General features: G+C 34.0%; 1 protein-coding gene across 5 annotated transcripts in view; it reads left to right on the forward strand.

The window, feature by feature from the left end:
* The first annotated feature begins 262 nt into the window (after positions 1-262).
* LOC128234617 (tubulin monoglutamylase TTLL4-like) overlaps positions 263-12,740 on the forward strand; it is a 50,390-nt gene continuing 37,912 nt past the window's right edge. For all 5 annotated transcript variants that reach the window (XM_052948976.1, XM_052948970.1, XM_052948986.1 and 2 more), the window contains exons 1-3: positions 263-387; positions 6,152-6,386; positions 12,488-12,698. In XM_052948976.1, coding sequence (XP_052804936.1) covers positions 6,306-6,386; positions 12,488-12,698 — 292 coding nt within the window. In that variant the 5' untranslated portion in view covers positions 263-387; positions 6,152-6,305. The remainder of the gene's footprint in view (positions 388-6,151; positions 6,387-12,487; positions 12,699-12,740) is intronic.

Below are 12,740 nucleotides of genomic sequence, written 5' to 3' on the forward strand. Positions count from 1 at the left end.
TTTAATTTTTGGAAAGTGAACGCTGGAAACACACATTTCGAATAGATTACACCCTGTGTTATTGGTCCCAGATTTTATTGATTGGACAATTGCACTTACTAGGGTAACCATTCCCAATTATGTTCATATTCTAGTTGAATGTAGCCCATACAAGAAATATAAACCAGTCCAGAGCACTTTTCGCGCCAATTTCCAGATTTGTTAACTACGATTTCATTGGTCCTTTTTACCTGAGAAGTTCTTTTGATTGGTTCATGTTTTATTTTGTTACTTAGCATCGTGGAAATAGTAAATACATTCGTGAAAACGGAGTAACTTTCTTAAAGTTTTTGAAAAAAAATATCTCAGACCTAGCAAATTTAACTGACAGTGATTCCGGCGTTTTCTGTAAGTCTGTAATAAGATTCTGAAAAATGACTTTTTGTCTGTGATTCTTGTATATACAACTTTAATTAAATACTTTAGATTTCTGTCACTCATTCACTGTCACTGTCAGTGTCACTCCCTACCGGCACAGTTCACAAGTTCTAACACTATTGATAGCGTGTGCGTTTGACTAATCTTTGTTTATATTCTTGCGAGAATACCAATGTCGTGTTTACATCAATGTTTGACAGAGAAGTTAAAGGTGTAATTGATCCGAAAATAACATCAAACCACTAGTCATTCTAAAATGCTGTCCAGGCTTCTTTTTTATTTTCAATAGTATGCTATTGATTATTCAACAAAAAAGGCCTGGATGGCATTTTAGAATAACTTTTCAAACCACCCTGGTGCACCCTCATAGGCACTGGGTAGTCCAAATAATTGTACGTTGACGTTTTTTTTTTTTTAGATTTTTGATATGGCAAATCCTTCACGTACAAATTGTTTAGTATCAAAAGTGGGTAGTTGTTCCTATCAGGATTCCGGGTTAAAGCATATAGCATCTATAAAATATCATAAAAACAAGAAATATTACCAGATAATGTTATTTTATATTAGTTCCGTACACAAAAATTAAATAGCCTATAGTAAGTGAAATGTTTTTTTGCACTAAACAAGCATTTAATGCATTAAAACAAGTTGTTTACCTTTCCAATAAAACGAAAGTTGACTGACACAGAAAACAATTATGCGAAGGGGAACAACTCGATACAATCGTAATAACTCGGCCTCCTCCGACAAAGCTTCGAGATAGACCTCATTACACAATCGTAACAACTCGGCCATGGCCGAAATGTTCCGAGCGATTTAAAACTGTGCCCTAAAGCCTAATGCAGGTGCCCTTCATGTATGTATCGTTATGTTTTGACAGAATGAAAGGAAGAAAAGCCGTCAAACTCATAATTATAAGTTGGATATTTATTTTTTGTGTACGGAACTAATATAAAAAAAACATTTTCTGGTAATATTTCTTGTCTTGAAATCCGTCAACGTACAATTATTTGGACTAAGGCACTGGGCACATTGCACTATGCCACACCCCTTTGTCAGCGCCCACCTTCCTACAAGAATTACGTAATTGAACCTTTGTATAAAATTTTATATATATATATAATATAACCATGTTGAACCATACCTAGTCTAAATTCACTGCATCCTTCTCCATATTTACTACCTGGGTAATTCATATTATCTTGGAGTAGGATTTCATTAGATATTATAAGTAACCAGATTTTATAAGTGACTGACCAGATGTTTGGATTATTTGTTTTTAAAATGGAATTCATTGTCAGAGCCTTGGTGTTTCTATAGCTTGGCCGTTGTTTTTTTGTACAAAACCTAATTAAACGATAGTCATAAAAAGGAAACAATATGAAAAAGCATCTTGATTGACAGTCAGAAGAAAACGCACAAAGAGCATTGACCTTACCATTCTGCTGTGAGAGAGCATTAACAAGATAAATAAAATCGCATATACAGTTTCGTTTGTGAAATAAGAAGATATCCTTTTATCAGGGTTCCCACGCTACTGGGAAAATGGGTTAAAGTCGGGAAAATTGAAGTCTGTTCCCGGTCATGAAAATGACTAGATTTTATTCGATATCGTGTTAAAATTGGGAAAAAAGCCAGGAAAAGTATGAACAATTTGGGTACGAAACTAGTAGAAGTTATCTGTTACCACATGTCAGCGTTCTTTTATCATGAATAGTAGCGGTGCATTGCCGTCTGCACTCATCAAAAGTTATTTAAAACTAGAAATTGGCTGCAGTTCATCGAGATTCGCTTTATATACGCTGTCAATAACAATCCTGCATGCTGTCTACAAAGATCTTTCCAGTCTACAGTACGCTATTGATCATGGCCAATAGACAGTCCTGATAGTAGCGATGTCTGCATTCAGCAAAAGTTATTTTAGACGTGAAATTGGCCGCAGTTTATTGAAATTCACTTTACAAACGCTGTCAGTAACAATCGTGGATGCTAATTACTAGATCTCACTAGGCTGCAAAGTGCAACTCACCTGACAAGCCCAACTTTAAAGTCAAAATATTTGCTGTTAAAGTGTGAGTCTAGCAACGATGCCTTTAGACTTAATACAGCTGTTGTGAATACTCTGTGTACACTGACATTGCTCGTATTTAGACATTGAGAAGACCATCTTTCTTTGGCCAGTAGACATCATAAAAGTTTTGAACTTATGCATAAAAGTTACTTATCTAGCATTTTGAAGAAAAGAAAATGGATTGCATGGACAGATATTCATTTGGTATTTTCTTTTTAGCATAAAGATACCTTTATACATTTAGTACAAATTAATTGCTTTCTGTGTAAAAAAATGTTCAGAATAGACAAAATGCGATCCTTTGGATGCTAGAAACACAAACCAGTATTGCAGAATGCCATGTATACAATTGACATACATGTATCACATACTTCATACAAGAAATGCAATATCTATGATGTTAAACAGTAAACAATATTTCTCTGAAATGTTTCGTTGCAAAAAAAGTCTGGAATTTGCCAAAAAACAACGTAAAACAAGCCTGGAAAAAGTCTGAAATTTTACTTGCAGAAAGTTGTGGGAACCCTGTTCCATTATATATGGATGTTATAAATTAAACATGTACCAATATTTTCATTGATGTACATAAAAAAAATTGCCTATGGTGTAAAATAATATGTTTGTTTTGGGTTACATGATCGAACATGTTTTTTTTTTTTCTAACACCAATTTAACTTTCTGGAAGTTAAAAAATTCTTTTCCTGCAACCAATATTTTTTCAGGCTGTTTAGTGTTACTGGAAGCATACCTATTTATTTTTTTCGGCCTAATTATGAAGGTATTTAGGGCATTAAAGTGTTGGTTATTATTCAATTACATGCACCTTTATAGAATATTGTGTTATCGGTAATGTTCTAAATAATTCTACCAGGTTAAATTAGTCCTGACTTGGCCAAATATAAGCAGGCCGATAGATATGGAATATCAGGTATCTTAAATATATGCTGTATTTAAACCAGTTCTCGTATTTTAAAATAAATTGGAAATTGATTTAAAACTTGAATTGAAAGTTTTTGACAAGTGCAAATATTTCCATTGACTTTTAGTTACAAATTTGACTTTAGAGCCCTACATATAAGGTAGTGTGTCATATATAATGTAAATTTGATTGCATTATTGGTATAGAGTTGCCAATAAGGGATGTATTCTACTTGTGCAATGAGATATTGAATTTTGTGTTGCTATCTCTATTATACTTTGCTGCCTTTTGTGAAGCACAGGAAATACAATTATGTAACATAAATTATAATTTGTGAAATACTTTGTGTACTTTCAATCAATTTTCTGATCACTCGCTTAGTTTACAATACCGTGACATTTAGGTAAGTCTTTATTTTTCTATTTCATTTTTTTCAGATGTTTACATGCATTTTTAGATTCATCAATGAGAGAAAAAATATTTTTGTTATTCTCATTTTTCAGAAAAAAAAAATTCATTTATTTTTTAACCACTTCTTATCAAAGTTGTTTTTTTAGTAAAATAAGGCCCCTAAATGTTTTTGATTTCACTGCCCCAAAATGATAAGGTAGAGAGGTTGGTAGGTTGAAGTATTTTTATTATCTTGTAATTTTTTTTAAGCTTTATAATATGTTATTTTTGCCTTACACATCAAAACAGTGGTATTTGGTCTTGTTTTACGTTAACTAGAGTGCTGTATAAGAACATTACATCTAGGCATCTCTCTGTATCTCAAAACTACCGAAAATATGTACCAAGGAGGAAAATAATACCAAAAAGGGAAAAAAGTAAAGGTTATAAAAAAAATCAGATGCCAATATATTTGTGAGGTCGGATGGAAAATGAAAAAGGATAAATCTTAGTCTAAAATAATTGATGTTACTGGTAATAAAATTGGATTCTTTAAGTAATGTTTTTTTGACATGTATATAAAAAATCATAAAAAAAGTCTGTCCATGTACAATAATTTGAACAAATCAGAATACTGTAATCAAGTATCTTCAAGAAAGAGTATTTTGTAAGGGTTTTACCATGTAAGGCAGGAATTAGAATCTAATAACAAGTTCTGGGCTAAATGCCTTATGATTTATTTCCTATTAGACTGTGTCAGAAGATTGATTTTTGCTTGTAACATACTTGAATAAGGTAGATTGATTGTATTTTATTGATGAGAAATCAGTATTTGATCTAAGATCTCTGTGGACACTCTTGTATAGAGGCTCTCTTGATGTCTTAAGAAGTATAAACTGTGTCCTTGTTATTACAGACAAGCTTCTGGATTGGTTGATTCCATTGACAGGTTATTTGCTGAGAGATTTAACAGGAAAATGGCATATATACGTATACTAGTGTTGGGAATCAGTTCCAGTTTGACTATCAATAATCAGTTCTGCTCAAGAAACGGATTGTCGATAGTACAATCGGTTTTTGACAATACCTTAATTGTAGTTTTATTCTTGCACATTAACTCATATTCCTTAACTATGCTGATGTCATGCATATGTTTGAAGTTATTAAGTGTTGTTGTTGCTTTCAGCAATATTTTTAACAATAACAACACTTTCGAATGCATTAATGACCTTAAAGGAGAAAATTGGGGAACATTAGCAGAACACAAATAATGAGAGTAAAGAAGAAGAATTTGCTGGTCGAATCGATGACCATATACAATCGATAATCACCAATTTCAGGCCCAATCAATTTTTTTTCGATTATAATCGATCATCGAAACATCACTAAAATATACTCTTCGAATTAGGAATTCGCATCACCTTTCACAAATTTAGGAATTTTGGAAAATAATTTTGTATGTATATTACAATACTCTTTGTGTGCTTTTATGTCATTTACTTTAAAAAAAATAAGGAACAATTTTTTTAAACGGATCTTCATCAGATTGTTTTATTTCGACCTTCTGGTTGGTATTTTTTTTCAACATACTGTATTGGAAAACCCCTGTACATTTTCAATTTGGCATATGGGACCTAACCGAATAGCAGCTATATGAAAGCTTTAAAAGAAATGCTAAAAAAAAAGCCTGGATTTGATAACGGGATATTTGTTTGAAGTGTCTTGAAATCTTTCATTGTAATGCAAATTTTGTGTTTGGGTATTAAATTTAAATTGCTTTCCAAATATTTATTTTAAAACTGCAGATTCATTGTGAACACTAGGATTTTAACACTAAGGAAGAGAATCTGATGTCTACGATAGATTTGTGTCAGGTTTATCAGTAAATCTTAGAAAGGAAAAAAAGAATTGTCTACTTAATGATTTTGTCACATTCAACAATTCCAAATCTTTCTCTTGTCAATATGTCAGGGTTTTTTGCCAGTATTTTGGGAAAATGACCTACATTGGAATTTCTTGTTGTTTTCACGAATTTGGGAAGTTTTAATAAATGAATAACTATGTAGGTTGAATATATACTCAAAAAACTCTTTTTGAAAAAAAATAATTTAAAAAGTTTCAAACAGAACCACTTTAATTGAAACAATTTAAACAACAACATGTATTCAACATTCTGGAAAAAACACATGATGGCCATATTATGTAAATACTTTTTCGGGGGATTCATATCTTAAACGAGTCTGATATTCAGAGGTCAATCTTTGTCTTAAATTTGAATAATTTGAATATTTAATAAACTTTCTTTATATCTTTAATGTCGAATGTTATTTTATATAAATTTTGTAAATTTTCAGGTGATGTGAAATCCTTCCACTGATTAGAGCTTTGTACATTCCATCACCATGACATCCAGGGAGAGTTGACGAGAGTGGGAGGTTAGCCCCTCCCCCTGCCCCACCTTTATCCCTTTCCGTCCCCTACATCCCTTACCCTCACTAGAAAACCACAATGGGGGACCAACCTACTGGGAAGTTGACAGCTAGTATTGAGGACCTGTCCTTAAAGAAACAACTTCCTCTACGGCAACAGGTGAGACAAGTGCATTTATGCAGATTTTTTTGTATTTTTTTTTTAATTTTACAATGATTGCTGAAGCAAGTCATTACAACATAAATAATTCTGGTTGGCACACTGTTTTGTCTTGAGCTGCTGGGTAAGCAATTGGAAATAGTACATTTCCCCAATTTTTAGACATTTATTTTGTTTTCACGTATCAATAAACAATTTCAATGTTATTTTCAGTTTTTTTTTGGCCCCATTCCCCTCTTAAAAAAAGTATTCTATTTTTTCCCCCTGCCCTGGTAAAAAGTTCCCCCACTGGCCTTGCCACCATTTCCTGAAAAGTGAAACAAGAGGCCCAAAAGGGCCTATGCTCTACTGGCATGGCTTTTGTGGTCATATCAATCTACAGAATGTATGTATGGGTAAAAGGCAACAGACATATAGTTTATGTTTTGTGTTTGGGTTACCTGAAAATGTAGCACGTTCAACATCTGAGCCCAGAATTGTAAGCAGATTAGTTGCTGAACTATTTTAATATGTGCCAAGAAAAGTCATCTGACAAAAAAAATGCTTTCAAAACTGTACTCATAGTAAAAAATTCTGTAGTTTTAAAAGTTAAAAAAAGTTGGTCAAAAGATCAAAGTCAAGGGCATCCTAGGACAACATTGATCAATTTGAACAAACATTCACAATCAATTGTGCTGAGATGGATGCACGAACACAAAAAAAGATTTTCAAACCTTTCCAGATTTATGTTTACCAAACCTGTGAACCCTGGGTGTGGCCAGTAATGACACCAGGTGCATAACTTAAACGTTCACAACCAATTTTGTTAAGATGAATGCGCAAACTACAGAACTTAAAGCTAAAAAATGGCCTTTGGGCTCTCAATAAGAATAAGGCAGAGTAATTCACAAAATCAACTGCAGAAGCAATAAGCAAATTGTCTCTCAAAATCCTAGACTTGCAAATTGTCTCCCTTAACTCTAGACTTGAATTTACATGTACATGTAAACTTGGCTAAAAATAGAATTCGCTCATGCAGACCTGGCTAAAAATAGAAAGCATTTCTTTAAAACTTTCATGGCCCATAATCTAGGCATTTATGGGCGGATCTGGCTGGTTTTCAAAAGGAACCGAGCTCTAATGGATATCTAGATACTGTACAAAATTTCATCGAGATACAATCAAAACTGAAGACTGTATCGTGTTCACAACCAATTGTTTACAGACGCACGACCGCACGGATGCACATACTACGTACACATTACCATCGCATAAGCTCTTCTGGCCTTTGGCCAGTAGAGCTAAAAAACAAACACTTTTAATTTTTTTTTTGAGAAACTTGTTTATAAATAGTGGAGAAATAAATTGGGAAGAAGCGTCTGCTATTAGAAGGTCTAAAAGGTCAGGCTCCCCTGCAAAACAAGACTAGAGTACTTGAACATACCTTGTAATGCTTCCTTTGTAAAAGAGAACCTGAATAGAACGTTAATTACACTTGCAGGGATACCGAGAAATATTATAGATGAAATTTGATTTACAGTAGCATGGGCATCTATTCAGGTCGATTAAAGAATATATAGGATTTTTTGTCTTATTTTATTTGCCTTATAAGGGGCTTACTCCTAAACAGAACTAAAGTAATACAATACAAACAATAATTTTACAACAGGTTCAAAGACCACCTTTCTTATTTGATTTTTTATTGCTTTTCAAACACACACTAAATTTTTGATTTGTAGAGAAGATAAAAGGCAGTCAGTTGTACCGTGGAAAATAAAACTGATAAGTGTCCTGGTATAATAAAAGATTTTGATGATGAGATCCAATATATTAAACCAATATATGGAGAGAATGATCTACAAGTCTCTACTTAGGCCATGAATATTTTCTGTCCTGATAGATCCTTCAATGTTTGTTTTGGCTCTCAGTGCTTTATCTCAAAATCAATTGCAAATCAGTGTTAAAGTGGCCAAGAGTTATATTTCAATGGACAGCTTTGGCAAGTTTGGTATGAAGGGTAGATAAAACACTGTCTGTGCAAAATGACTTATTGTACGAACATTAAGTAGTTGATACATTGAGGCACCATAAGTCTGTACTTGTTTTGTGGTTTGCATTTGACACAGACAGTGAGACAATTCATGTTTGCTGAATAATGCATTTATCATAACCTATATTACTTCTTTGTGGCGACTCGAAAGTTCATCAAAAACAGACAACCTGAATTTTTGCATTACTATTTTGACATAAAAAAAATGTGGTAATCCCTTCCTATATGAAGTTTTGAATTTATACAAGGCCTGTAAGCACTTTACCAGTGCAGGGCTTTATTAATTCTTTCTTGTTTTTTTTCTTTCTTAAGTAGGACTCTCAAAAAGATTTGTTTGAAGTGGTCAATAAATGTTTGTCATAAATCTCATTAAATTTACAATTAACACCAGTATATAGTACACATATATATGTAGTGATTTTTTGGGGGGAATTATTTTCACTGCCTGTTCCCTCCAAATTGTTTTTTTTTTTACTTTGGGAAAATTACAAAATCATGCTAAAATAGCAAATATAATAGCAATTATAAATGTTTTAACTTGTTTATGCTGTAAAAGAGCTAATATTATCAAGATTTTGTTTATTTTTAATGAATTCATTGCTTTTTTTAGCTCACCTGTCACGTAGTGACAAGGTGAGCTTTTGTGATCACTCTTCGTCCGTCGTCCGTCCGTCCGTCCGTTCACAATTGCTTGTGAACACAATAGAGGTCACAATTTTGACCTAATCTTTATGAAACTTGGTCAGACTGATCATCTCTATAAAATCTAGGTCAAGTTCGATATTGGGTCATCCGCGGTCAATAACTAGGTCACTAGGTCAATTAGTAGAAAAACCTTGTGAACACAATAGAGGTCACAATTTTAGCCTAATCTCAATGCAAATTGGTCAGAATGATCATCGCTGTAAAATGTAGGTCAAGTTTGATATTGGGTCATTCACGGTCAATAACAAGGTCACTAGGTCAATTAGTACAAAAACCTTGTGAACACAATAGAGGTCACAATTTTAGCCTAATCTCAATGCAACTTGGTCAGAATGATCATCTCTATAAAATCTAGGTCAAGTTCGATATTGGGTCATCCGCGGTCAATAACTAGGTCACTAGGTCAATTAGTACAAAAACCTTGTGAACACAATAGAGGTCATAATTTTAGGCTAATCTTAATGCAACTTGGTCAGAATGATCATCTCTATAAAATCTGGGTCAAGTTCGATATTGGGTCATACGCAGTCAATAACTAGGTCACTAGGTCAATTATTAGAAAAACCTTGTGAACAAAATAGAGGTCACAATTTTAGCCTTATCTTAATGAAACTTGGTCAGAATGATCATCTTAACATAAGCTAGGTCAAGTTCCATATTGGGTCAACCCAGGTCAAAAACTAGGTCACTAGGTAAATTAGTAGAAAAACCTTGTGAACACAATAGAGGTCACAATTTTAGCCTAATCTCAATGCAACTTGGTCAGAATGATCATCTCTATAAAATGTAGGTCAAGTTCGATATTGGGTCATCCGCGGTCAACAACTAGGTCACTAGGTCAATTAGTACAAAAACCTTGTGAACACAATAGAGGTCACAATTTTAGCCTAATCTCAATGCAAGTTGGTCAGAATAATCATCTCTATAAAATCTAGGTCAAGTTCGATATTGGGTCATCCGCAGTCAATAACTAGGTCACTAGGTCAATTATTAGAAAAACCTTGTGAACACAACAGAGGTCACAATTTTGACCTAATCTTTATGAAACTTGGTCAGACTGATCATCTCTATGAAATCTAGGTCAAGTTCGATATTGGGTCATCTGGGGTCAAAAACTAGGTCAGTAGGTCAATTAGTAGAAATACCTTGTGAACACATTAGAGGTCACAATTTTAGCCTTATCTCAATGCAACTTGGTCAGAATGATCATCTCTATAAAATTTAGGTCAAGTTCGATATTGGGTCATCCGCGGTCAATAACTAGGTCACTAGGTCAATTAGTAGAAAAACCTTGTGAACACAATAGAGGTCACAATTTTAGCCTAATCTCAATGCAACTTGGTCAGAATGATCATCGCTATAAAATGTAGGTCAAGTTTGATATTGGGTCATTCACGGTCAATAACTAGGTCACTAGGTCAATTAGTACAAAAACCTTGTGAACACAATAGAGGTCACAATTTTAGCCTAATCTCAATGCAACTTGGTCAGAATGATCATCTCTATAAAATCTAGGTCAAGTTCGATATTGGGTCATCTGCGTCCAATAACTAGGTCACTAGGTCAATTAGTACAAAAACCTTGTGAACACAATAGAGGTCACAATTTTAGGCTAATCTTAATGCAACTTGGTCAGAATGATCATCTCTATAAAATCTGGGTCAAGTTCGATATTGGGTCATACGCAGTCAATAACTAGGTCACTAGGTCAATTATTAGAAAAACCTTGTGAACAAAATAGAGGTCACAATTTTAGCCTTATCTTAATGAAACTTGGTCAGAATGATCATCTTAACATAAGCTAGGTCAAGTTCCATATTGGGTCAACCCAGATCAAAAACTAGGTCACTAGGTAAATTAGTAGAAAAACCTTGTGAACACAATAGAGGTCACAATTTTAGGCTTAACTCAATTCAACTTGGTCAGAATGATCATCTCTAGAAAAATATAGGTCAAGTTCGATATTGGGTCATTCGCGGTCAATAACTAGGTCACTAGGTCAATTAGTATAAAAACCTTGTGAACACAATAGAGGTCACAACTTAAGCCTAATCTAAATGTAACTTGGTCAGAATGATCATCTCTATAAAATCTAGGTCAAGTTCGATATTGGGTCATTTACCGTCAATAACTAGGTCAATAGGTCAATTAGTAGAAAAACCTTGTGAACACAATAGAGGTCACAATTTTAGCCTAAAGTTAATGCAACTTGGTCTGAATGATCATCTCTATAAAATCTGGGTCATGTTCGATATTGGGTCATCCGCAGTCAATAACTAGGTCACTAGGTCAGATATTAGAAAAACCTTATGAACACAATAGAGGTCACAATTTTAGCCTAATCTTTATGAAACTTGGTCAGACTGATCATCTTTATAAAATCTAGGTCAAGTTCCACATTGGGTCATCCGCGGTCAATAACTAGGTCACTAGGTCAGATAGTAAAAAAACCTTGTGAACACAATAGAGGTCACAATTTTAGCCTAATCTTAATGAAACTTGGTCAGAATGATCATCTTAACATAAGCTAGGTCAAGTTCCATATTGGGTCAACCCAGGTCAAAAACTAGGTCACTAGGTAAATTAGTAGAAAAACCTTGTGAACACAATAGAGGTCACAATTTTAGGCTTATCTCAATTCAACTTGGTCAGAATGATCATCTCTAGAACAATATAGGTCAAGTTCGATATTGGGTCATTCGCGGTCAATAACTAGCTACAGGTGAGCGATACAGGGCCATCATGGCCCTCTTGTTTATTTATTCACAGGACCTGTATTCAATAAAATGGGAAAATATCATGATTTTTTGGGGAAAATTAACACTTTCACTAGGGGAAACAGCCTTTAGAAGGCAGTAAATTGCACCAAAAAAAATTCAGGTCCTAAGACAAGTATTCATTATAATTTCAGGCGCTTAGAAAAGTTAAGGTTATAATTTCAGGCCCTTACACAAGTATACATTATAATTTGTGGCCCTTGCAAAAGTATTCATTATAATTTCAGACCCTTAGACAAGTTTACATTATAATTTCAGGCTCTTAGACAAGTTTACATTATAATTTCAGACCCTTAGACAAGTTTACATTATAATTTCAGGCTCTTAGACAAGTTTACATTTTAATTTCAGACCCTTAGACAAGTTTACATTATAATTTCAGACCCTTAGACAAGTTAACATTATAATTTCAGGCCCTTACACAGATATAAATTATAATTTCCGGGCCCTACACAAGTATACATTATAATTTCAGGCCCTTAGACAAGTTAACATTATAATTTCAGGCCCTTACACAAGTATTAATTATAATTTCAGGCCCCTACACAAGAATACATTATATTTTACACAAGTTTACATTATTATTTCAGGCCCAAAAGCCAATGCTCAAGTACAGCAATAGTTCCATCAAGCCTGTGCAGCTCTTCAACCATGCAGACATGGTATCCATACGCAGTAACGCAGAGGCTGCGAGGAACGCGTACAGCAGCCTGAGTAACGCATCAACTAGCACTACAATGTCGACACCATTCCGATCCACTATGAGGCCACCGCCCAGTCCACAACAGATGCTCAAACAAGGTACTGGTGGGTTATTGAACACATACTCATTAAAATGCCTCA

This window comes from Mya arenaria, chromosome 1, assembly GCF_026914265.1.
Source record: "Mya arenaria isolate MELC-2E11 chromosome 1, ASM2691426v1".
Classification (NCBI taxonomy): domain Eukaryota; kingdom Metazoa; phylum Mollusca; class Bivalvia; order Myida; family Myidae; genus Mya; species Mya arenaria.